Source organism: Phalacrocorax carbo, chromosome 2 (genome assembly GCF_963921805.1).
Source record: "Phalacrocorax carbo chromosome 2, bPhaCar2.1, whole genome shotgun sequence".
Lineage (NCBI taxonomy): Eukaryota > Metazoa > Chordata > Aves > Suliformes > Phalacrocoracidae > Phalacrocorax > Phalacrocorax carbo.
The window spans coordinates 103888627-103916104 of record NC_087514.1 but is presented as its reverse complement, the minus strand read 5'-3'; the positions used below and the strand labels follow the sequence as shown (position 1 = coordinate 103916104).

General features: G+C 41.7%; 1 protein-coding gene across 1 annotated transcript; it reads right to left on the bottom strand.

Moving 5' to 3' along the window:
* SALL3 (spalt like transcription factor 3) lies at positions 1-27478 on the bottom strand. The gene is made up of 4 exons (XM_064443727.1): positions 25696-27478; positions 8131-11067; positions 7574-7914; positions 1-6594 (listed from the first exon to the last, which is right to left on the bottom strand). The coding sequence occupies exons 1-4, from the start codon at positions 25772-25774 to the stop codon at positions 6163-6165; spliced, it is 3789 nt and encodes a 1262-aa protein (XP_064299797.1). The 5' UTR covers positions 25775-27478; the 3' UTR covers positions 1-6162.

Here is a 27478-nt window from a genome sequence, read left to right as displayed (position 1 = left end):
AGAGGTTGCATAACATAGTACTGTAAATCAGATAACTCTTACCTGTAAAAAAATATTAAATATCATTTGCCAATCTGGGAAACAAATTACTTTCTGTTCAACGTCCAAATGATAGCAAGCATTACCTTTATAATTATTTATTTATTTAAACATACTTATATACAGTGAGTGACTCATCCTGATATAATAGTTTGTTTCAACATAATCTAAGTAAAACTTTAATGATTTAGCAAAGGTTTTTAACACATTCGAGACTTAGAAACTTTCCTCGTAAGCCTTCATAAATATAATCATAGTGACAATATGTCTTTTGTTGTCATGATTTCCAGTTTTTGTGTCTTTACTGAGGGCCAACACCATTTAACGATGTTTTAGTTGCATCTAAAATGGGTAATGCTTGAGCAAAGTATGCAACACAGTTTGAAATTAATTCTAAGCAGCTAGAGAAATTTAAAACGTGCATGTTTATAGATACATGTATATTATATATTCGTGTATAATAATATATACACACAAATTTATTTTCATTTTTAGCTTTAATAGCAAAAAGTACAGTAGAATTCCACTGATAGCAAGATTTGATTCTAGATTATCCATAGAAAATCGGTGCACTTTTTCTGAAAATCAATACAGGCTCAAAACAAAATGTGATACCAGATAATTCTCTGCCATGGTCTAAAACCAGTAATCAATTTGAACACCTAAATTATTGAATTAAACCCTACAGTAATCAAACAGATACTTGATAATGAAATATCTCCCTTGGAAAATGTTACTGAGTAAAATTTTGTATCAATCCCAAGCAGGTGAGTGTACAACATTTAGACTAAGGCCGCTCAGTCCTGACTGGAGCCTGTAGGTACTACTGGAGTACAAATAATAAATAATAGCACATGTATTGTAAAGTCTCTAAAATCAGTGATAATACCAAGCATTTTCCATCTTTGAAACACTGTACAAACATAAAACTATTCCTCACAACACCCCTGTGAGGTAGGTACAAAAGTATTACCCCATCTTTACTGATGGGGCAACTCATCCCAATACTACAAGGTGCTAGCTGACTCTGCAAAGGGGAGTTCACTCCCTGATTCTGAGGCCCCAGAAGTACGTAATTCTCAAGCAGAATCAGAGTCTAATTAGCGACTTGCCCACATCCCTAAAATATGTCAGTGGCGCAGCCCGAAGCTGTTGGCTTTCACATTTGTCACTTTGTCAATTGATTGAGACATTCTCCCTTCTGAAAAAATAAAATACTATACATTGGTGCTTCGACATGCACAAACATGTATTTTTCTTTTCATGAACCTGCTGATACCTTTAATATCTGCAAAGGGAAGGCATTTCCCTGTGAGTGCCTACCTTGTGTAGCAGAGCTGTAGCAAGATTCTCACGTTCTACTTTTATGTGTAAAAGTTACAGGTTCTTTTACTCACTTATGTGAAGGACTGATTCTTCATATGATGACACCAAATTCTATGTTAAGGGGCACAGTCATCCTTTTTTTTAGATTCAGCTTTCAGGATCTCCTCTAAAACTGGGATAATCCTGTGGTATGTACTAAAATATATGTATTCTCTTTTCCCTCTTTTTAAAAATAAAGTCCAGAATGCTTTTGCCTAGACATATTTTTAATATACTATATAGCTAGCCATTGTTTTGATGACATGTGAAGTAAAGCAAGACATCTGAACCTGGAAGCACTCCCTCTTGCACTGGTATAAATCTGGAGTATCTCCACTGAAGCCCATGGAGTTTCCAGTGGTGTAAAAGCAGGCGCAGTGAAGTTAGGATCAGGACTTCCATCCTCCTGACCATCTGTGGCTGCCCTATACCGGCAATGCTAACAAACTTCATGCCTTCATCTAGAGGAAAGAGTGAGGGCGACATGTTTGTTAGCAAATCCTGTGAGCTACACACACATACCTGATCACATCACTGATGACTTCATCATTCATTATGTTAGTGTTACACATAGGTGTAAAAAACAGGCAGCTTTTTTGAATTCTGCAGAATTAGAGAAAAGGAAAAAAATAAAACACAGTATCTTCCAAATGACAGATTACATGCAGAGAAGTAAATTAAAGGCAACACAAATCCAGCGCAAATGCAGCTTTAGAAAAAACAAAGTTTTTGCCAAAATAGAAAGGACAAAATAGGTAAAGGAACGAATAATACACTGAGAGCTAATACATAAAAAAAAAAAAAAGGGCAAAAATGTAGTTATGTCAATCATTTGTCATGCATGCTCTCTTTCTAATAACTCATGGAAAAAATATAAGTGAAGCATTTGAAAGCCTTGCTGGAATTGTCACATTGTAAAACAACCCTCCTCTCAAAAAATCATAACTGGCAATTTTTCTGATTATATAGAGTTCCTACTTGGCTCTATTTTTAAACACCTGTAATTCAGCAGACTTTGACCATTTTTATGTGTGTAGCACATTTTATTATTTAATGTCTTCCTATAATAAAAAAAATAACCCATACATATTTAAAAATAGACACCATTCTGCTTTCACCTCTTTTTGGGAGGAGGGGAAGGCAGGTAATTTTCCTCTTGTGTTTTGAACAGAACCATAACTATCACTGCTCCGTTGATTTCCTTCTCCTTTGCATATCGTGTTTTCTCTCAGCAAGGCTCAGGGCTGTGCGTGCAGGAACACAAGCACAAACCTATTGTTGTTGTTGAGTCACCAGAGGAAACTCGTACCTTCTTTGGGTAGGTCTTATAAAACAGAGTATCTTCATAACAAGGCCACTGAAAGATGATTAATATAGCTTTTTCTCTTTTATTTATCTTTTGTCCGTTTTAAATGCAGCAGGCATTCATCACCGGATTATAACAGCTTGAAGGTTACTCAAACATACAGCTTTTTTGCAGGAGATACTTAATCACATGCCTAAGCTTAAGAATGTAAATACTTTCATTTAAATCAATGTGAAAAAATAATTTGGTTAAAGTTAGACATGTTTTGATAAATTAGGGTCTTGGAAAAAAACAAAAGAAAGCAAGCCATGGGTTTAAGCGTACAGGTTATGTCATTTGGAATGAATGGATGCGAGTTGTCAATTTTTTTTCTTTTTTTTTTTTTTTTTCTGTATTTAAGAATTTGAACTGCTCCTGATAAATTTGTTCCCAAATTTTACCATGCAGTGTATTGTGAATATTAGGCAGATGTTTAAACAATATGAAAAGGAGGCTTTTTTGGTAGACAGTACATGATAGGTGTTCAGAAAGCAGTCAATTTGAAACAGTAGTCCTTCGAAAGGCTATTTTCCCCCCTCCAAAATGTCTTTTTTTTGTTCTACTGTCTTGCGAGAAATGCTCTTACGATTTATTTTCATTGGAAAAGAGACTTTAATAATTCTACCCCTTTGCACTGTTAATATATATTAGAATAGCATTTGAATATAAGGTGTCGACCTTATTCCAATTTTCAGAAGTGACGATTAGAAGTCATTGACACCAATCTACCACAAGTGACCTTAGTCTCATATCTTGCTCTGTTATTAGAATAATCAAGGAACGCAATTCAGAAATAATATTACATCCTGCATTTTATTCAATTCCATATGACAAAAATAGTAACCTAGACTAAGACATCCATTTCAATCAGTAGATGTGTCAAGCCAACAAGATTTAATAATAAAAAATATTGGATCTAGGTAACAATTCCCAGCTGGTTCAGGGAGGCTCCTAGCCCTACATGGTATCGCAGTATAAAAATAGTGTCTCTCTTCACCATGCAGAGAGGAATGACCTAACCCTGAATACAAAATGGGGTCAGTCTTACTGTACCATCATCAACCATCTTATTTACAACACTTTACATCTTTTTTCTTTTTTTCCTTTTTCATTTTTTCTTCTCTTTTTTTTTTCCTCTTTTTTTTTTAAGTTATACACATCCTTTAGGGAATAGAGATAACACTACGTGGTACCAAATACTAACAAAAAAAAAGTCACACCAAAAATGACACAGATAAATAAAAACATTCAATTGCTGAAATACAGCAACATTAAGCCACCTCAGTTTTCTTTTTTTTTCAATGCTTGGAAACACCCCTACCCACCCACACACTGTGTCAAAATAAAGATGTTGTACTGTAGAGGTGTTACAGATATATAATTTTGCTTATATATAGATATATATCTATATATCTCTATCTCATCACTGTAGAAAACGGAGCTGTAGAGTTCATTGTTCATTTCCAATAGAAACAAACAGCTAATAAGTCTTTGAACCTCTTTTCACTCCATTACATGATGGCAGAAATAGTCCATCCACTTACAGTAATGGTTTTTGTGGTGTAAGAAAGATTGTCCTATTTTTCAGTCTCAACTGAGAAGACCTCACTGTCTGATTCGCTCTTCAGGGGCATAAAACTCCTTGCGCTGTTACCCAGCTACCCATAATGTCCCTCAAGCAATTCTGCTGGACGGAAGTTCATAGTGTCAACTCCACCATGCTTGTAATGCACAAAAATGAGGTAGTACACAAAACGGTTACTGTTCAAGTTTTGATTAAGCCCCAGTCTCCTCAGCATCCCCAGCCTAGCTTATGAGTGGAACCATTCCCTTCATTTACTCGGTGTAATTTAAACAATGCAATCAACATAAAATTATATTCGATTAATCAGAGTACATTGTGCTTTGGAGCAAACCGAGAAGATAATCAGCAAGAGTTGGAAATAAATACAGAATATTTCTATGTCACTACTGCTCACGCTGCCCAAAAGTTATTCTTTTGTTCCCATGTTATTAGGCAGTCGACATCTTTCTTGTGGGTATGTGTGAAAGAGACAGAAGAGATTACAGTAGAAGTAAACCTACACAATGTCCTCCTTCCTCTATCCTAGGCTTGTATTAATATCACACTCCTAAGATAAATGTATCAGAGTTCTGTTGGGGGTGGTCACGCTTTTAAGTGGGCTTTGTAGAAAAGTTAAATGAATCATTTCCATTTAAGAAATGGCAGGCCCCATATTTCCTAAGGATCTGACAGTTCTCTGCGGCTTTTCTGCTTAGTTAATAGAGATCTCTCATTGTTTGACCTTAAAACAAAACAAGAAACTGCAACAGGGTTCTCCTCCTTATTCCTTAAGTCAAAGTACTATTAATAAAATAGTTTACATCTTTGTTCAGTTTCAAATTATAGACAAACCTCCCTAATACAAAATACTAAAAGTGCAATAGTATAAATTAAGAGTTTGCAACCACATTATACAAACATTACCTTTTTATTGTACAGCTTTGATAACATGGAGTATTTACTCACAACTGTTTATAATGTTGTGAATAATTTATGGTGCTAAGGTTTGTCTGTAACTTGTTTTCCAATCATTGAGCTAAAGTCCACACTACATTTTTTTTTTCATTTAATAGAACAACTGTCCACATAGCAGCTACAAATATTTAAATTAAAAAAGGTTTGTTACTGACAGGTACTTGCACATGAAAAGCATGCTATCTTTCCCAATAAAACTTCACAATTTTGCCTGCATTGAAATAAACCACTTATTTATAGTAAAACAAAACTTGCTTTAAAAAAAAAAAAAAAGAAAAATCACATAGCCAGATGTATTTTGCAGTACAAAAGCTTCATTTAAGTTTGGGGCTAGTATATTGTCTGTTACCCGCATAATCTTAACATTATAAATACTACAGACAAGGATACTGTAATAATACACAGCATTGGGGTACTAAATCACTTATTTAAGATTAAGATTCCTAAAAACATAGTCCAAGTTGCTAACTAATTTGAACAAAACCATCAAATAAGTGTGACAGAATGCCGTAATGAAGCCCCCCTTTCACAGGTGATAGTAAGTTTTGTAAGAAGCAAAGTGGACGTAGACTAGCCTCTTTCTGTTTCTAATGAAGTTATCCCATGATTTGTTTGTTTGCTTGTTTTCTGTTAAATTAAAAGGTTTCAGAGTTCTCAGTAACAGTCAAACTCACTGTTGAAAGAAGTACCATGCAGATCTTGCAAGACAACTTTTCAGCAGCCACAAAGTTATGTATTTCTGCTATGGGTAAAACCTTAAAGGGAACCTATGCATTTAGGTCAGGAAACTAATGCTTAGCTTCAAAAGCTGTACATGGAACAGGACAAGTGTTGTGTCGAGTAGCGGTCCAACAGTTATTCGGAATGAATGCTTTTAATTTATGCCAATCTCTTTATTATCCTCAATAAACCTGGTGAATGGACGACTGGCTCCCGTTTCGGAACTTGCTTTGTCCAGACCGACAATGGGAGGACTGCTGCCCGTGCGAGCTTTGTCCATGCCACCGGTAAGGTTACTTAGAGGCGGGATGGCGCCTCCGCCTAGACTTACTGGGAGCTGGGGAATGCCTCCGTTCTGTATGACAGAAATCTCATTGTTCTTCATAGCAAGTCCATTAGTGATAGCTGCAGCGTATTGGTTCCAAAAATTGGGGTCAACGTTCATGGCCCGAGCTGCCAAATCCTTCTGGAACATCTCAGAGAACTTGAGCGCGTCGCCACCAAGCAGAGCCATGGGGTTTTCAACGGAAAGGCGGCGGCCGCGGCGTGCGGGGGCATTATTCCACATGTGAGTTCCCATGTGAACCTGCGGAGCAAAGAGGGACAAGAAGCACCCCCACGTTAGCGCGCTCTGGTGAGGCAGCTGGTCTGAAATTCTGTTACTTACAGTATCACTTGCTTTTTTAAAAAAAAGCCTTACAATTCGCATTGAAAACAAATCAGTTCCAGTTAAGACACAGTTCTAAGGCCTGATCAACCTATACAAAGAAAACTCAGCTCCATAGTAATTTTTCGTGTGCATTTGATTCTTCTAAGTGAAAACAAATGCAGTGCCACGAGAATAAAGAGCCCATATCCTCTTAGGTTAGACAATTTTACGCGCAAGCTGGAAGTCCTCACAGGCTGAAGATTACCAAGGGCGTTACTTGTACTAGGAGATGGGTGTTTTCTCCTGCCCTTCCCCTTTTTATATCTTGTTTATTTTCATAGTATTTTATCTCATGTCAGAGGCATTGATTATTTCGCTAAATTTAGTATTTTAAAAAGGGACATTTAAAAATGTATTCCCCAGGCTGTGTCCTGATGGTTAACCAGACTGCGGGAATAAGAGGTGTCAGTCCTGCAGTAACCCGCTGTAAATCAGTGGGAAACAGCTTTCTAGTCTTTAATGGCTGCAAAACAGAACAGAAAATGGAAATTTGAGAGGCACTCAAGGAGCTGAGCAAGCTCTGCGTTTCTGGTTTATGGTGAGGTTATTTTGCACCGATGGTCCACAAGAACTGCCAGAACACATCCAAGAGCTGACTGCACGTGCCATCATGTCTGTCAGGAGAACTACAATGTGCATGCACGTACACCTGGAACCAGTTTTAAAGTTCGCATCATTGCACAGCCGCTTTCCATTCCCTATCTTCAACACAGTGGAAGCGTAACAACCACCACTATACAGCAAGCTCCCTTCTCTCCTGTCTTTGGGACAAACACTTAGCACTAGGACCTGCTGAGTTCAAGCACAGTGCCTTAAACCCCTCCCCGAGACTTTACAGTTTTATTTGTCATCTTACCTTAAGATTCCCCTTTGTGGTAAAAGCTCTACCACAGATTGTGCAACCAAATGGTTTTTCACCAGTATGGGTGCGCTCGTGTATCTGCAGTGCACTTGCTGAGGAGAAGGTCTTCCCGCACGACTGACAGTTGTGCTGCTTGGGAGTCCGGCGAGGGGGGGGTGCCAGCATAGGGGTGATCCCCGGACTCATCACTGTCTGTGGTGCAGCAGGAACCTGGATTCCAGCTGGAAGCGAGGGAACCTCACCCAAAGAGATCGGCTTGCTGTGACCATTCACTTCCATTTTGATCATGGTAGGCGCTGTACTGGTGACCAGGCTAGGAGTACTTTGGCTGGGACCTAGAGTAAAGTTGGGTTCAAATAACTGAGAAGGCAGCTCTTTTAATTTGTGCGTCAGTAAGTGCTGTTTTAAATTACCCATAGTGGAACACCCACGACTGCAGACTGTACAAACAAATGGACGTTCTTTAGTATGGCTGCGGTAGTGAATTTCCAATGCACTCTTACAAGCAAAAGGCTTGCCACAGATATTACAAACAGTACTTTTAAACTTACCACGTTCTCTGTTCAGGAACAGCAGGCTAAAAGGAGCCTCCTCTTTGATGACCGGCCTTCCTGGGTTGGTGGATGTCAGATCTAATGCGCCTCCATTTTCAGTTGCAGGTGGTGGACTGTCTGGTTTTTCTGTCTTTAATTGTATTTCTTGTGGCTCTTCCTGGTTACTGAGACCTGGGGACTTTGATCTGAAACTTTCACTATTGCTATTTACAGGAGACAAAGCTTGCATGGAGGAAGAAGACTCTGACATTGCAGGGCTGCCTGCACTCTGGCTTTCGAGATCACCAACAGCTGATGAAGAGTCATTGCTCAAATGGTCACTTTCCCCTGATCCATTTTCTATGGATTTTAAACTGGTCAGCTGCTGACAGTTCATGACAGAATCAATCATTTTCATTTGATTCTCCAAAGCAGCAATACTGGAGATCACAGAAGGTGGCGAAGAAGGACATGACCCAGAGTAAGAGATAAGGGGTTTGGATGAGTCACTCGCTGTGTCCTTTAGCTCCGGGTCCTCTTCCATGGAATTTTCATCAATGTCATCGTCGAAGTTGCTCAGCGTGTCGACATTCTTCTCATCGTAGGAAAGCTCTGAGTCCATGGCATCCTGGAAGCCCTCTGGTAGCGGAGTGTTTGGAATTTGCCCGCCCATATGCATACGAATGTGCTGCTGAAGAACAACCGCATTTGTAAATTTCTTCTGACAAATGGGACACGAGTGCTGTACTCTAAGTGGTGGCTTCGCTCGATGAACTCCAAAATGTGTTTTTAGATTGCCTTTCGTAGTAAAGGCACGTCCACAAATTTTGCATTTAAATGGTCTTTCTCCTGTATGCGTTCTGTAATGCATCTTGAGAGCGCTCTGACAACTAAGCACACGGTGACAAATGACGCATTGATTTGGATCTGTCATCTTCTTATCAATGTTCTCCACTAGCTGTTGTAGTTTTGAGGTTTCTGATGTTTGCATAGAGTCTAGCAGACCACCGAATGGAAACTTTGCCTTAAACTGGTCAGACACTGCTGGAAGCACAGGGTTTGGGAGGCTTGTTGCAACACTGCTGTCTGTAACAGCAGTAGGAATTGAAGACGTGGAAGCTGTGGAAACTTGCCCACCTGCAGAAAGGTCCCCGAGCCGCGTGCTCGTGGGAGGCAGAGTGACAGCTTCTGCCTTGGTTAGAGATGGGCCACTCTGAATGGGCTGCGGGGATTCAGCAGACACTGGAACGCCCGACTCAGAAGTGTTGAGGCTCGGGGACAGAGAAGTGCATTCGCTGGAGGCAGGAGAAGGCCTCTGGGGTGACCTGCTCATAGGAGTGATACTTGGAGAATCTCCATAACTGTTCACACCAGGTATAGTGGGGGGCAGCTGGAGCCCGATGGAAGTCGGGACGGTCGGTAAAACAGGTTTGCTGTCTAACCACGTTGTGACCGGCTTTTCAGGGGGCAGCGACATCCCATATGGGATTCCAGAGCAGGTGGGCACATTATCGAGGTATTCTGGAACAGGATAAGGGTTCATCTGAATATGAGGGTATTTCTCTTTATGCCTCTGAAAATGAACTTTCAGGTTGCCCTTTGTGGAAAAGCGGTTTCCGCATATGTTACATTTAAAAGGTCTTTCGCCTGTATGCGAGCGGAGGTGAATTTGTAAAGCACTGTCACTTCCAAAGACCTTGGCACAAAATCGGCATTTATGCTTAAAAAATGGATCCTCAGAGCTTGACTTGGGTTCAAACACTGACACATTTGGTGGCTTTCCTTTGCGGTGCTTCATAAGGGCAGACAGAGGATCTAGCGCGTTAGCCGTTGCAGCGATGCTAACCAGCGGATTGGGGAAGATCACACTATTTGATGAAGTCTGAGGTAGAAGTGGGTTTGGCAGGCTGGACACTGAGGTGAGGCTTCCATGTCCTATTGAAGGTGGAGTCGAAGCATTCTGGGGCTGTGAAGCACTGTTAGGAGCATTTGACACGGAAACGGGAGTTATGGACGTAATCGTGTTTGAGGAGGAAGGTACACTTGATTCAGGTGGGGCAGAAGAGCCACCGCTGGATATATTGGGCGTACTTGCTCCAGATGTAGGTCTTGAGATGTGCTGAGAGCCATCGAAGGCAGCGGCCTGACCACTAGTGGCCTGCCCCACGATGGCGGGAGGAATGACTGCGGTGAGCTGGACGGCAGCGCTGGTGGCAAACCCCTGCAGCTGGTTAGATGCCTGCCCAGGACCACCCTGGGCAGCCACAACCGGGTTGAGGGATGGCCGTAGTGGCTGGCGGTTCATCATTGCTACTTGACTGCGGATCTGCTCGATTAGCTGGAGCTGGTGAATCTGCTGCTGCTGCAAGGCCATGAGCTGTTCCAGGATCATGGGGATGGCCACGGCCGTCACCCCGCTGCTGATGCTCGCGGAGGCAGTGGTCCGTGCGCTCTGTGAGAACTGAGCGACTGCCACTTTAGTGCTTAGCAGAGTCTCTAGCGTGACATTGGTGTTTGGCATGTTATAGGTTGTCATGGAAGATGGTTCAGGGATCTGAGGTAGAGGAGTAGCTGTGTTTGAGGTGCCTTGATTCTGGAAACTTTTCTCTGCAGAAGTTTCTACCTCCATTGGCTCTTCTTCCTTTTCCGTGGTTTTTATCTCAGAGCTGTCATTGTTTTCTGCCTGGACGCCTTCTTCAGCAGCTTCACTCTCTGCCTGGTCACTGGGAGAGCTAGCGGGCGAGGGCTCGGGGAACTCCTCAGCGGGGGGTGGAGCTGCTTCATCTTCATTCACGATCAGCACCAGGGGGTTTTTAGTGCAGCTCTTCTTGTGCTCCAGGAAATCCGTCCACTTGAAGAACTCAGCGCAGCATTTCTCACAAACGTTGGTTTCTTCGCTTCCACTCCGGCTCTCGTTCCCGCTGTCACCATCATCTGCTCCTTCTCCTGGGACTGCTAGAAAATCAAAAGATTGTATCAGCCAATGACTTGCAAGACAACTCTCCCTACATTTAAAAATTTTGCACATAAGTAAAATCAATATTTTTTATTTTGTACAAATTGCCCCACTTCAACATTTCTGAGGTCCCAGCGTGTGTATTCTATGACTCTTTCTACCTAGCTAATCATTTTCTTAGCACAATCCATCAAATTATGAGGTGCTATCAATTGTGGATACTGCTTCTTAATGAAATTCCATAGAAGCCATTGATTTCCAATATTTTCATACAATTCACAGCACCTTGTCTGTTGGGTACAAAGCAAGCTTTCGATGGACTCATTAGGATTCCCCTTTACCATCAAGCTTCCTCATTTCCAGCAAAATTAGAGATGCCTTTGCCAGTTCACTTAACATTGCTGAACTAATCTGTAACCTTTCAAACTCAAATCAGCACCTGACAGGACAAACTGGGCCTCTGTTACTCAAGTGTGGTCCTGGACTACCTAGATTTATTATCTTTATACAGTGTTGAGACACCATGAATTTAATGTAATTCTATATAACCTTTTAAATCAATAAGCATTTATTTAACTTAAGAATTTTCAATGAAATGAATTCATTTATAAAAGTAAGAAGAGTGTGTAAGCACTTCTAGCATTTTGACTCAGAAAAGGAAAGTCTTCCTATCCCAAAGGTAGGCGCATAAACTAGCATTACATCTTTTTGTACTTTGCTTAGAAATGTTGTTAAACGCCGCTGAAATTAGCTGTTCTGTGATATATAAACTGGATGTCTTATATCCTAGCCATAAAATTAATATTGTTAATACTTTTTGCAATTAATTGCCTCTGTCAGATGCAATATTTCTCCAGAAAAAAACCCCACATTAAATTACATGTTATCGCTTTTAGCCAATAGAGTTCATTTTAGCCAAAAGAGAGGTCTGTTAACAAACTAGAAATTATATATTTAAAATTCATTTACATTGACATGTTTAACATGAGAATGTTGTAGTCAGGCACACTTTTTGTACCTATTTTCATCTATTCTCACAGAAAGACTCAGCAAATTATATGCTTGTGCCATAGTGGAAAACCCACTAATTGGTTACACATGTTTAATTACTGTTGTAGGCAGCTACTTCCTCTGACTCGCGTTACCCTCTTGTGCCGAATAACAAGCATGTTTAATGAACAGAATTCTAATTCACACCTGATCAAATAAATAGCTGCGCAGGAATAAGAAATCAACATACAATAACATTTTTAGGTTTTTATTTTGTCATGTGGGTGAGAAGGAATGTAGGTAATTACTCAGGTTCCATTTGCTGCTCTGGACATAACTGCTTTTCGTCAGTCCACAGATCGAGTGACAACAGCAAATCAGTTCAGCAGAAGAGAATGACAGCTGTAAATCAGTTTTTGTTACATTCATTTGAGTACGTGAGAAAAGCAGCTCCGACTCTTCTTGCCATATCAATAATTTATTGTTTTGGGACTGAAAGAGAACATACTAAGATGTCTATTACTTTATTTTCTTTTATACCCAGGAAGAATGCTCAGCAAAAACCCTGTGCTAGGGTTTCAATTAAATAGCCATATTCTATTTCTCTAAGAAAAGAGATGTGGTCTCTTAATTGAAACAGAAAACAAAAAGAATATTTTCTGCAATCATGATATCCCAAGCTGCACTCTTATTTTATTTTCCTGGATCCTAATTTTTTTTTTTTAATTAGCATCATAATTCAACATAATGCAAAAATTGCAGAACTAAAAAAATAAAAATAAAATAGCTGACCATTAACAAGTTCTTCTACTAAATTCTGCCTTGATATTAGAATGCTGTTAGTCTAAGTATCCCGTCAGAGCAAGGAATGTAATATGTATCTGTAATGAGGTTGAGCATAGCTAGAAGCAAAGACATAGCTGATTTGTATTGAAGATAGGCATAGTAAGCAAATAAAGCATCCAATCCTGTTTCTGCTAAAATGAATGGCAAAACTTCCATTGACATTGATGGAGCAGGATTGGGCCAATACCCTCAATATTCTAGTTTAGTATGAAAAAAGCTTCATGTAGCTGTGAATATACCTGGCAATATTACCGAATGCCTAAGAAAAAGATTGCCAAGAAATTCAGAACTTATAATTACAACAGGAACAGTTAAGAAAAAAGGTAGTAGTGTAAAATAAAAGGAAAGTGTAATCTTGAGACGTTCTGGTTACTTTTAAAAAAGAGGTTTTTACAGAACATTAACTATAAAAATCACTTTTGACAAAATTACATGTCAGTTCTTTCAGTCGTTGCTGAGCTAAAACTCCCTACAGATTTCAGCGGGGAGTTTTGTCTGGTAAAGGTGATAAATCTATGCCCTGAATACTATTTCCTAGCCTTCTAGAGCATCTCAAACTTACTATTTCCCTGTACCTTCCAAAACTGTACCTTCAAAAAACTGTTAAGGTGGCCCAATATATTTATATATTTATATATTTATACATCCAGTGCTTGCCACTAAATAAAATAGACACGCATTTTCTGTTGAGAATTGATCACTGACTTTTGTCTTCTAATTTTAAATATTATTTACACGAAATTCTCCTGTACTTACTAGCTAAAAGGAAAACTTATTTGATTATTACTGGATTTTTTCCCCATTCAGGAGGGAGGAATAAAGTGCAATTGAAAACAGTCAAATATGATTTAAGACTTCTGCACAGAGCTGTTACACTGCTTATGTACATATATATATAGCTGTTGCTAGACAATACTTAATCCTTAAGGTAAATGCTTCTGTAGAAACTTAACTATCACATTGTGCTACAAAAATATCACAGAAGATAACACGATTTACCACAGAAAAAGAGCATACTGGCCACAGGTATCCTAAAGCGTATATTGAAAAGCCTAAAGCCTCTCAAAATGAGTAAGTGAAAAAGCAGGCTTCCAAACCACATTTTCAGTGCGTACTTCAGCTTTCGCAAAGTGAAAGCACGCAGAGCGCAGACCAGCGAGGCACCCAACACACTCGCCTCTCTCCAGAGTCTTTCTGAACTAAGACAACTCAAACAAATCCTTATTTACACTACAGATTTACATTTTTACAGTCAGGGGACCTGATCCTCTGGTCCTTATTCAGAATCTACTGAGTTCCCTGGCTGGTAGTACTGACCACGCATGGAGGAACCACGTCTCTCCTAAGGCTTTCACTGAGAAGATTTTCCAGTGCTTATTTCCAAATCTTGGCAAGCTGGGTAGGAGTTGCCTATTATTATGATGATTATTTATATTATTATTACTGCTACTACCACCACCACCACCACTACAACTACTGCTGCTACTACTACTATTAAAGCATACAGGTTAAGATGGAGGATTGATTCTAAAAGAAGTTGCAAATTGTGTGGCTCCTCTTCCAGCTTTTTATCTATATATCACTATTCTTTTGTTTAAGGAGAGCTTTCTCTATAAACAAACCTTGAACAAAAGGTTTAAGTAATTAGTGATGGATTCAGGCAATGCAGCCATTCAAATATGGCTGTCCTCTGATCTAGAACGAGCTGATCAAACACCAGTAAGCTAATTACTTCACACACTGTATAGTAATCACCAAGCCCAAATGTGAACATTTAAAATCAAAACAGCTATTATTTTCTGTACTAGGAGACAGTCTCATGATCTATATATGTCAAAACTAATACGTACAATGCATAAGCTTCCAACAGAAGCATAAACTACCGATGCCCACAGCCTGGAGGAATCAATATGAACCTGTTCAGCATTTCAAGATAATAACCAGTCTAGTGTACTAATCTGTAAACTCTAAGAAGCAGAAGTTTGCATTTGAAATATAATTTGTGAAAAAGTACAACTGGAATACAGCAGTATAGGTGTTTCTCAGATGATCAGTGCTCAGCTCTGTTCTCAGTGAAATAAATGGCTAGTTTTGTGCTATCGCAGGGGGACCAGCCTTGCACCCGTACTAACTGGGGATCTACAGCTCTGTTTTGTATTTCTCCTTCCCTCAACGCGCAAGCCTTTAAAATAGTGAGAATACTTCTCAGGTGACCAATACAAGCACATTCATCTCATCATCTGTCTTGAAATATTCAAGGACTGCTTCTGAAAAATATTTTAGAGGATAATGCTAGAGACTTGTTAGGGTCGTGTCCCTCCCCATCGTCCCCCCAAACCTGACTTCAAAGTAGACATACAAAGAACCTCACCACAGTATTTTCCATTTAGGATAAATTATTTTGGCATTTCCTAAGAAATCAAACAAGTTAAATCTCTCTCAAAGCTTCACTTTCTTGGCCTGGTAAGCAAGCAGGTGACACAGATGGCACCGAAGTAAATGCTACTTTGCCATAGATGACGGCGCATTCCCTGCAAAGCACACTGAGGCTCCTAAGACACTTCACAGAACAACAGACTATGGGCTCAATCCAACAACTCCTACTTATATGAGTAGCCTTTACTTGCATTAGAAACACCGCTGAAATTAATAGGACTGAAAGAGTACGAACTAGTCGTGCAAACAGCAGTCTTTGTGGTCTTGCCCCAAACAAGCACTCAGGGGGAAAAAGCAGCAAGACTGAAAATAACTATTGATAAATATTTTTAATATCTATAGGTGTACTGCAGAAATGGACGTTGCCCCAGTATTTCACAAATGAGGTTTTTAACATCCCTTTCAGTAGTACTTATTAATATGGAAGTACCAAGGTACTGTATTTATTGTTGCTGTTGAAGTGTAAGTCCTCACCGACTTCTACAGAGAAAAATGCTTAAAAGCATATGCCTCCACATAAAAGGATATTTTCGTTGTTTTTGTTAAAACTCAATCACTTTATCAATGACAGAAAGCAATACCAAAATTTTATCATTACTCCAGGTTAATAAAAAATTTAAATGTTAAAATTGTAAGCTAAAAATTAATTTCTGTTTTTAGTTACAGCATACACCTGTTACAGGAAAACACAGCATTTTTCCATGTTTCCTTATGTTTTATAGCTTGCTTTCATTTTCTGATATCACTTAAGTGATTAAATCCCCTAAGTACCGAAGAATTTAATCTTTTTTTCTTTTATTTTTCCTGAAGCGAAGCAATCATTTTTATTATTACAGTGAAGATGTGGTGCAGTAAAAATTTTCACGGACTTTAGGGGAATTAATCAAGCACTTGCTTAATCTTATGGACATGGGCTGAATTTTGCAGTTCTTAGTTACACAAAAGGTGTTGAATGGGAGTTTTGTCAAGCAGTCAGGATCTCAGCCACTAATAACCTCTCAGTTATTTTCTTTTTCTCATTAGCAGTCTAACAGCTAACAGACTAATCTGAAGCTGCTACAGGATGCAAGATGAATTACAGCACATAAAGCTTACCCTATGAAAACAGGTGAAAAATTGCAGGCAACATCTCTCAAACGGTACCCGGGGCGAGCTCCGGTGGCTCCAGCAGAGTGCTGTCAGGGACTGGCCCTAAAATTAGCCCACAGAAATTCAAACGGAGGTATTTTGAGAAAGTCACTTTGGGATGGTGATACCTGAAGCCGCTCAGGTGTTCTGCTGACTCAATGAGCGGGGTGCAAGGGGTTGACACCGGGAGGCTTTGCTCTTCCACCCTCACTGAGCATACCCACCAAATGCTTTTCAAGCTGTATCAATGCATAGGCTGCAGGGAGGATGGTGTTGGCCTGCATTCTCGCCATCGAGAGGAAAGGAGAGGGCTGAAAGGGTGCTGTGGGTCCTTCAGTCACCGTCAGGAAATGTGTAGGGTTGAGAAAAAAAATTGCCACAGCTTCTGCCTATACGCTTGTGGGATTTGTAAACCTAGCTTTACTAGTTCTGGATTTTTACCACAAGCATATGTCTCTCCGCTCTGTGTGAGAGGAAAGCCTCTTGCATCATGTGCAAGGGAAAACATAACGAACGGATGCATCAAAAATGCTATCATCTACTTTTGTGAAACAGACTGAAATTAAACATTGCATTTGCATCAGGTTAATTCTGAAAATGTATGCTGTTTATTAAATGCCCCCTTTCTAAGGACTAACAGCTTCCAGTCTGGAAAAAGCCCCAACTGACTCCACCGTGTTTCATCTTTGCCACAGAATCTTTTCGTTTTGTCTCAACTTAAATCACTTCTAGTTCTGTACATGTAAATGACCTGAGAAGCACCTTTTCAATTATATTAAGAAAAGACTATTACAATCAAATGCTCTCTGGCAAATCAGTATTTTGCTATATTTGGTTACTCTGTATTGTAGAATCCTCAAATTATGTATGATTAATAAGACACTTGGGTAAAATCAGGTAAGAGAATCAACGTTTTCTAGGCTTTCATCTATTTCAAATTGCTGATACCTTCCTGAAGCATTCAGCCAAAAGTGTCTTGTAAAGGAATCCAACAAATGTGCGAGTAAAATATTTTCTGAAGCTTCTTTTTAGATTATATGCAATAATACAAATGAAAGCATGGAGAAGTGTGGTATGAATTGCTATTATTTCTACATTCAGAGCTGCCTAATCGAGACTTAATATTTTCTAAATGTAGGAATTTCTTTCATGAAGAAAAAAAAACCACTGATCTTTCACTGAGAAGCAGTGTACGAACTGTGAAGAAGTTTCAGAAAAAACCTCCATTTGTTAACAACAGCTAAAGATAAAATGTCTGCTAACTGTGAAGACAGATGTATAAAATGCTCTCACATGCAAATCCAATAATCATTTCAAAGTGCAGCTCACAGCATTTTTGTGTAAACGAGCAATATTATAAATAAAACTCTGAGCATAGCAACAATTATTTACTACTCTTATCACCAGAATACACAAACATATTTTTCCCCAAGCGCAATTGAAATAAGGTAAAAGAATGCATTACAAAAACCCCATACTTTTGTTTTCAAAAATTATATTCATTTGGAAACAATAGCCTTGTAACAACGTATTGATCCTTGAGAAGAACAGTATTACTTTTTCCTTAGCTTTATCATCTCTTACAATTGATGGAGCTTTTAAAGAAAGTTTTCTTAAATTGTTAGAACACGTTTATTTTCTTGCAAATTAATTCTTTTTAACTCTTTATGATAGCTTTGAATCCCATAAAGAAAGATGAATTATCACATACTGAGCCCAAGCTGTGAAACAGGAGGAGACAAATAGAGACCCCTACTGTGTTTAACAATGTAGAAGAAATTCCAGACTCAATAGAAAAATTTTCTGTCCTTTTTCTCAGACCACAAAAGCTGTTAGTATGGATTTGAACAGTGGAGGGCACTCTTGCTATGCAAAACCCGGTACTGACCTGGCACACTCGGTTTGATCTATTCAGTAGCCTAAATCTCAGAATTTGTTAAGTAACAGCCACCTGTGGCACAGGCACTAACTGTATTCTGTTCAAAACATTTGCAGTTTCTAATCTGTGCAGTGAAGCACTTCGTTATCTCAAACACTGGCACCTTTCTACGTGTACGCAGATGTGGAACAGATGCAAGCTTCACAAATTGTTTGGAATATTTGTGCAAGATATTGTATTAAATGAGACCTGCGCTATGTTTTTCAAAATCGTATAAACAGCTATTCGGCTGGCTGTTACGGCACGGGTACGTTAGTTCCAGGTTGTCTAGAATTTGTGTACAAACATGCTGATGTTTGTAGGAGCTATGTTTATTTGGAACACATCAGGTTTTATTTGGAATCCTAAAAGAAATCGAGGTCAATACTCCTCACAGAGCTGACATGAAAAAGACATTGAAAAAAACCAAAACCAAATAAACTAGATGAAAGAAGCAGAACACCAGATTCTGCATATCTTTCCTATTTTGAAAAGTATATAATTAACCACATCTTAAACTACATAACTCTTAACACCCTGCAGAATGAAGCCAGCCACTCTCTGAACGACCACAGAAACCCTGACAAATTTGTGTTTGGAGGCTCACGACAAGAGAAACCCACGTGAGGGCCCAATCCTGCATCTCCTGGGCATCTCAAAACTGAACTTACAAGTACTGGACTCAATGGCACTACTCCTTTGAGGAAAATTATTCACATGCAGGAGTGCTTGAAAGAGCAAACCCAGAGCGATTCAACGCCGGTTGTGCAGCTCAGTCATTTTGCTCATTTACCATCCCGTACACTGCGGTATTGCACAGGATAGCAAAGCGCATAAAGATCTAAACAAATTCGTTAGCTTTCCCATTTCCAGCTTTGGGGACGTTACGACATCAGCAAAATAATAAAATAAAATTATCAAAGGGCACCAGTAGAAGGGATCGCCTGAAACACTGAACAGCGGGTCAGTTTTGATTAACTGAAACAAAAATACTGCGGCACCTGCAGGGTTAATTAAGCAGCTCAAGATGCTGGGCTTTACAAAAGGAAACCCTTTTCCTTCTTTAAGAACTGTAAACACTTGTGCTGAACTAGATGGGCATTTGATAAGCTGTACAGCATGTAGCAAACTCAGAGGGATCTCTAGTTAACACTCAAATTCAGTGTTAACACTTAACAGAACAGTGGTAAGCCGTGCTGCCAAGGTCAACTGCACAGATGTACTAATTGTATTATGAGCTTGACATCTAGTGGCCACCCCTGGCAGGGCAAAGCAGGCAAAGGTTAAATCAGCAAGCCTTGTCAAAGCACTTCTAACTACCCACCCTCAGGGAGAGTCCCGGGGAAGCTGTCTGGCACGCTGCAATCCCACCTTCTCCCCGGCTGCGCTCCCGCAGCAGCCCCCTGCGCGACTGCACAGGGCAGCACCCACCCGGGCAGCACCCACCTGCGCCTCCCGCGCCCACGCACCCACCGGGGCCGGCCGGCCGGCGGCTCCTGGAGGAGGTCCACAGCCTTCCCAAACATTTCCGCGTGCCTCGCTCTCTGTGTCAAAACTTTGGAAATGTTCTGGTGTTTCTTTTTCAACCACTGCTAGGGTCCAGATTTTGGGGGGGAGTGGTGGAAGGGGGAGGGGGGGAACCAGTATTAGAGATTGGCAATCAGAGTTTCAGAAGGGCTCTTCTTAAAGGTTTAGCTTTCCCCATAATAAATGTTGTTCAAGTGGGCTCACTTTGTGTGCCCTAACTACAGCAAGGAAATACTAAAGACCCTGCTCTTTGGGCCAACGTCTTTTCACTTTTCAAGTTTAAAGAAACACATTTCTAAAATGTGTTTCATTATGGTTTTCCTTCACCCTTTTAAACAATTATTTTTCTGGCTTTCCCAGTTTTGAAGGGGTTGTCCTTGATAAGAAGAAATGCACTCTATGTCCAACAGCACTACAACTCAACCAGCTCCTAAAAGTATATTTTGGCCTAAATTCCCTCTTTTTTTATTAATGGAAAACCTTCACTGTATTTAGTGGGAAATTTTAAGAGGGTAAAGGAAACAGGATTTCGGCCCTTTACATTGAAATGTACCATTCAATAAAAAATTACTGCTGGAACTAGATTTACTCATGCTTCCTCTGAAAAAAAAAAATATAGCAAATTACTCTCATTTTAGAAATGCAATACTGTGAAAGAAATTATTTTTACATGTTTTATTTTGGAAAATGTGTCAGCACTTAACTATTTTAATGTCATGCCAGACCTGGTTTATTATCAGCAGAAGTGATTGACTCATGCCCTGACTGATGGATAGTCAACAGAAATGCTTGTCCTGGCTTGGCAGTCAACAAATCAAATGAAGGAAAGCTATCCAGAAAATCTTCCCAAGATTCAAACTATTTTTCAGAAATGGCACTAATAGTCATTCTTAATTTGTTTATTTTTACTCTTTTTAAAAATGCCACCCATTTTTTGAATTGTAGCTTTTCCTCTTTCTTAGGCAAGGAGAAGTAATTTTCCACCGCTAAATGTATGCATATTAATAGCTTAATTACACAGAATTCAGACCAACACCTTTCAAAATTTCCTCCCTCCCACTCGGAAAAAAAGAGCCCTAATGTCTGCCTCAGGAGATGGTAAGACTTCCTCAAGATCAGCACCACCAGATAAAATCTGACCCAGTTTTGTCTACTTTCATTGTTACACATACAGCAAATTGGTTGATTGTTGTAGTTTCCTTATTATTCCAAATATTTTCCTACTGCTAACACAGTTCAAAACAGAATATTTTTTAAATTATACAAATACAGATGTTACTTAGTTTGAATGTTAAGTCTCTACCGTAAGAGCAGAACTATTTATACAAAGTTTCAATCACCGTTTCTCATCAAAGGGACAATTTATAGCAGCACTTATTTGGCCTTTATTTTTCAAAACAAAAAGCCTTCTCTTAGAGTTGCCTCAGAACAAACATTTGCAAAAATCACCTAAGTTTTATGTGTACTGACAGCTGCTTGTGACTTCTCAATTTTTAAAGGCAATAGCGTCTAACCAATGAGGAATAACCTCTGTTTCGTACGTAGGAATGTCCCTCCAAAATGTGGTTTTACCCTCTGTATATGCAGATAGAGTGAACGCACTCAGATGAAGCTGGCTGCTCCACAGCAAACTGTGTCGTTGCTGGAGCGGAGCATGTGTGTCTGTGTACATACTCCAGAAGAATACCGAGTGCAGTCAAAACTGCTCAAAACTGCACAGCCCAGTCCCACTTTACCAGGATGAAAAAGATCCATTAGTTTAGACTACGTTGCATGTATGGAAGAGTGGGGGGAAAACCAGGTCCAATATTTTAAAAAACGATTGCAAAAGGCCCATTAGAAAACTGTCATTACACAGTGCACTACAAGGTATCCCTTCTGCCTCAGACTAAACAATGATACATCTTTGCCAGAAACTTCGCACGAAAAAGTCCAAAGCATCATTTGTCATCACCCTTACCAGAACCTCACTTGCACACTCTAAGAATCACTTTTCAGCATTACAAGAACCCCCTTATCCCCTGCTTCAGAAATACGGAAGCTATAACCATGGTTTAATACAAAAATTAATCAGAGTTGAAGCATGTGCATTGTATCTATAATTCTGATTCGTTTGTAATCTGTTGAATTAGGGAAGTGTATTAGAAATGTAATTCCAGCTATTACAATGCTTTACATTTACTGAGCAACTGAGATTACTGTATTCTACAGGCAGTCATTTGAGTCCTTCTGCTGCTGTTTTTAAATGTTTTCCATCATATATTCTAATTTAGTAACCCCAAAGTGGTTTTTTAATAGGTATCTTTTGTTCACTCTTCTACCATGCAATTATTCAAGTAATATATCATCACCAGCCGTTTGCTAACACTTCCTTTCAAAATTATTAAAAAATATATTTTTAGCATTTCACTTTCGACAAATAATTTTAAACGATTTTGAGTGTAAATCTGTAGTTGATGACATTGCTAATTATCTTCAGATCTCCAACAGTTTCTCACCATTATGACACTGCCCTGTTTGAATGCAGTTGTGTTATGCTGTAGCCCAAGCTGGCTATAAAATGATTTATTCTGATTCTAAAACTTCTGTGGTAATGTTAGCACGAAAGTTGTGGTGAGACCAGTCAACTTAAAATCCGGCCTAATGTTTATCTTCTGTTCTGCTCCCCAAACTGCCAGGCTTCTCTCTGCTACTACGAATGTCCCTTCACTCCAAAGATTACATTTATGGGACATTCATTTTTAAATGCTTGACTTAAAATCTATTTTGAGGGGATATTAAACACGATTTCATTAAATAAATAATAAGCTTCAATTGCTTAATCTTGTGTTAACAACAACTTCCACCTTTGAAGATAAACAGCCAAATCAGTGGAAAGGCTACATGTATCAAATAATACCCCTTAAACAGTTTGCTTGCTAAAACTGACAAATATTCTCGCACTGTGCAAACTATTTTTGGCCTGTTGCAAAATACACTCAGGAACTGTAGCAATATCTTGATTACAGCTGTGAACAGAAAGGAAGAACACTGACTTGACAAAAAGTGTTTTAATTCACGAGATTTGGAGCGCTCATTATATCTGGCCTATAAAACTGCTTTCGGTACAGCAATCGTTAGGCTTCCTAATATAACGTGTAAATGATTTACATTACACTAACGTGCACTAGATAGCCCTCTGCTCGTGTATCCTGCCTCCACCTTGTTCACATTTCTCAAATGAAAGTGCAAAACCAACAGCACTACTTTAGCTTGTTAACTGTTAACTATAAAGGCTTTCACTCTATCAATTAAAATATGTTTTAATAAAAGGAAACATAGCGCATTTTGATAACAGCCTTCTAAGGCTGAAAAGTATTTACGTTGTTGCATTTTAGGGCTGCTGTGAAAGCCGATTTTGTGCTATTCAGGGACCACAATAATAACGCTTTAAAATTCCTCACTGGGATGCAATGTAGTCCTTTTGATGGAAAGACTGTCTTTCTCATTCGCCAGAAATAAATCCATTCATTTGATCATGTAGTCATTGAGGGCAATACAAAACAAACCAAGTGTGAGAAATTCTATGTGATGAAGTAAACAAAACAAAACCCCCCAAAAAAGGGGGAAAAAAAAAAACATTTCCATGACAAAAAGATTCTTTGTCCTTAATCTACCCACCATATGCAAGCGTTTCTTTTTAGCATATCTCTTGTTCTAATCTCGGGTGACATGGCTACATAGATAAGATTCACAAAACAAAACAAAAACCTAGTTTAACAATTTTTTTCAATTTATTAACTCGACAGGAGTGTCATAATGAAGTAGTGGGGTTTCATTTTTCTGTACTGAAATGGATTCAGAGCCTGTAAAACTTTATAAGGCTAGCGATAAATGCTTAGTCCTAGAACCCACCCCAACAAATCTTGTTTACGTAACAAAATACTAATTCTCATCTGTTTGGCTATATTAATTTATTTTACACGACCACTGTTTCCTAAGGAAAAAAAAATAAATTTTGAAAATGCACTGCTTTGCTCCTCTGCTGTGACAGAAGGAAGCGTTTCTCTGTGTGTCTGTTATTGTCAACACCCAAGTGGGTTTTCCTGGAGCAGCGGCAGCAGCCCCGGCCAGTGTGGGACCCACTCTCTGGCTCCCCAAATACCCTGGGAAGGAGCAGGAGGCTTAACGATTTGCCAGTCTGACAGATGTTTTAACCTGATGAAGTGGATTCACGCTGCCTTAAGCTTCAGGGCTGTAAAGTTCAGATACAATAGTCAAAATCCTCCTCAGGCTTCAACTTTGCTGCCTTTCTCTCCCCACAGATGCAACTTAAAAGTCATTATAGTTTCGAAGCAGGAGAACGACTTTTTTTTTCTTTTCAAAAGGAGGGAGGGGGGGGATAAAACAGTGGAGCAAGGGGCCTACACAGAAGGCAGAAAAGATTGGGGCTCCCACTTGGTTATACGAGAAACTATGAAAGCAGCGGGCTCTGTGCAAAGAGGAAAAGAAAAACTTTCAAGTGGAAGCTCTCAACTTAGCCCAGGAAAAGTGAGTATGGGCTGTTGCGTCCCTTTGCACGCTGCAATGCCAAGGACTACTAGGGAAATTAAAACTAGGAAAAAAAAAGGAAGGGAAAAAAACCCCTGCAGCCCTCTTCTAGAAAAAAAAAAAAATTACAGCAAAGTGGAAATAAGGAGTGATTACGGCCCAAATCTTTCCAGCTTTGGACACTTGTTCACTAGCAGCCCGGGCAGCCCAGATGCATAAAAGCAAGTGTGCGTGTGCCTGCGTGTGGGGAGGGAGCGAAGAATGGCGGATGGGCAAGAAAATAACCCTTCCCCACTGCCTGCAGCCGGCGCGACGGGGGCTGGTGGCGGTGGTGGCATTCTGCGTCACCTACCACTGGTAATAATTACAGTCCCGGCAGAACCAGGAGGCGAAGGGGGAAAGGCAGCACCGGGGGGGGGGGGAGGCTGGGCGAGGGGGCGGGAAGGCGAAAAGCTGCTGCTCAACCTTCTCGAAAATGATCAGCTCCGCTGGCCCCCGCACCCGAGCCCGCTCCCACCGGGGTCCTCCGCCACGCCGCCGCCCCCCGCTCCGGGAGGGGGGGACGGGACAGCGGCCGGGGCAGCCCCAAACCCAAGGGGGCGCCTCCCCTCCCAGGCTGCGGCCGGGGGAGCCGCCGGCATCCGCCGCGGCGGGTCAGTCCCGGGGGCGCGACCCGAGGCCCGGCAGCCCCCCGGTCCCGTCCCCCCCGGAGCCCGCAGCCCCGGGAAGGGCACTTCGGCCCCGGGCGCCCCAACTTTCCTGCCGGCGGGGCGAAGGGAACATGGCTCCTGCCCGCTCCGACCCTCCGCCGAGGGGAGCGGGGCGGGGGTGGGGGGGAAAGGGTACCCGGAAAAACAGAGAGAGGGAGCGCAGCGGAGAGGAGGAGAAGGAGGAGGAGGAGGAGGCGGCAGGCGCTGCTCCGGGGTGCCCGCTCATGCAGCTGCCCGAGCCCGGGTGAGCGGAGAGGGAGGGCCGAGCCCGCCGCCGAGCCCGGCCGCGATAAAAGCGCTGGGGAGGCCGGGAGGGGGCTGCTGGGAGGGCTGGTTAGTCAGGGGGTGGGCTGCAGAAACTTGGCTAAACTGCGAACTTCTCAGTTCCGCTGCCTCTTCCCCCAGCTGCTCTAATTCCCATTCTCCCGCTGCAGAGTAATTGCGCTCCCATGTTCACCATCACCATAAATCCACCTATCTCCATCCGAAACACATTCACAAAAGGAGAGAGAGAAGGAGAAAGAGGCGCCGGGAGCTCTTACCGTGCTCAGAAACTACCTCCGCTTGCAGCTCTTCGTCCGATTTGAGATGCTGGGGTTTCGCTTGCTTTCGACGAGACATGCTGCTAACTGAGCCGTCTTGACTCTGCTTTTTGCAGAGGCATCAGCGACGTGGAGGTGGAAAGGGGGGAGGAATTGGGAACAGAGGGAAGGGGTGGGGGGTGGGGGCTGGAAATAATTGTTCGCTAATAAAAGTCGAGTTGCAAAACAAACCAAACAACAACAGAAAAGGCAACCAACCAACCCAAAAAAAAAAAAAAAAAAAAAAAAAAAAGCGAGGCTAACCAGCCAACCAACCAAACTGGGAGTGAGTGAGTGAGCGGGTGAGTGGGTGAGCGAGCGGGGGATTAGCCGGGCGGGGTGTGCGCGGTGCGGCGGGGTGTGCGCGGCGGGCTGGGGCGGCTGCGCGGAGCGCGCATGGGGCTCTGTAATTATGATTGTGAATAATGCATGGCGATTAATGGTGCTGGGGGCGAGCGCGGATTGGCGCGGCTCCAGCGGACTCAGGCTGCATATGTAAATGAAGGACGGGGCTCCGCAATTAGCCGCTTCGCTCCGCCAAACGATGCGTCTCCCCGGCACCGGCAGCGCCGCCTGCGAGAGGCACCGACCGCGGCGGCGGCGGCGGCGGCGGCGGCAGCAGCGGCGGCGGCGGCGGCAGCGAAACACACACGCACCACGCAGGAGGGCTCTGTTTTGCACACACTTTACACAACATATGTGCAAGGTTCACTTGTTGGGGGAGGTCACGATCTTCGCTTTCCCGTCTGTCTTTCTTTCTTTCTCTCCTTCTTCCCCCCCCTCCTCCCGGCTCTCAGTTTCTTTTGCTCTGCTTTCTTCTGCTCTTTGCTTTCTTTCTTTCCTTTTTTCCCCCCCTTCTTTCTTTCTTTCTTTTTCTTCACATCAGTCTGCGTCCTTTTCTCTCTTGGTCTCTCTTTTCCTAGAAGTTGATCTGCAAGTCATCTGATTCCTGGGTGCGTGTGAGTAATTTCTTCCCAGCAGGAAAAGAAACTTTTGTGTATGCTTTTTCCCTTTCTTTTCGGTGCGCGTGTGTGTTGCTCCGCTCTTCTTTCCCCTTGATCTTCACATGCCTGTCTTTAGCTCTTCCTCCATCCTGCCTCCTTTTCCGTCGCTCTTTCTCCGTCTCCCCTTCCCGGCTGACTTTTGTTCTCTCCTCTCTGGAAAGCGCACGCACGCACACGCAGAAGACCTTGGGCAGTTTTGTCTTTCACCTCTCCTTCCCTCTTCTTTGTCTTGCAGCTTCTTTCTCCAAGCAGAGACTCCCCGTTGGTGGTGGTGGTCACTTCCTGTTGTCCATTGGTAGGAAGTTTTTTTTTTCCTTTCTCCCTCTCTCTCTCTCTGTCAGGTTGGAATGACTTTTTGTGACACTCCTCGCCCTCCCCCCCCTCCCCCGGCTCAGGCGTGTGTCCTGTTAGCTAATGACAGCGGTCTCGCGTGTGCGCCGATGAGCAAGTCCTCGGTCTCCAGCAAATAGTAGCGATCCTCTCCCCGATTTGGGGGGTGGGGGTGGCCGTTGTTGGTGTCGCAGGAGCGATCCCCCCCCTGCCCTCCCCTGCCCGGCCCGGCTGGCGGCGGCGGCGGCGACAGCCGCTCCCTGCGCGGCGGCTCCCCCGCTCGATGCCTCCGCTCCGTGCCGAGGAGCGCTGGGCGCACCGCGGCCGCTCTTGATTTCGGGCAGATAAACTTTCAAGTTTGGGAGCGGTGCGGGTCACACGGCAGCTCCTCCTACTCTCCTCCTCCTCCT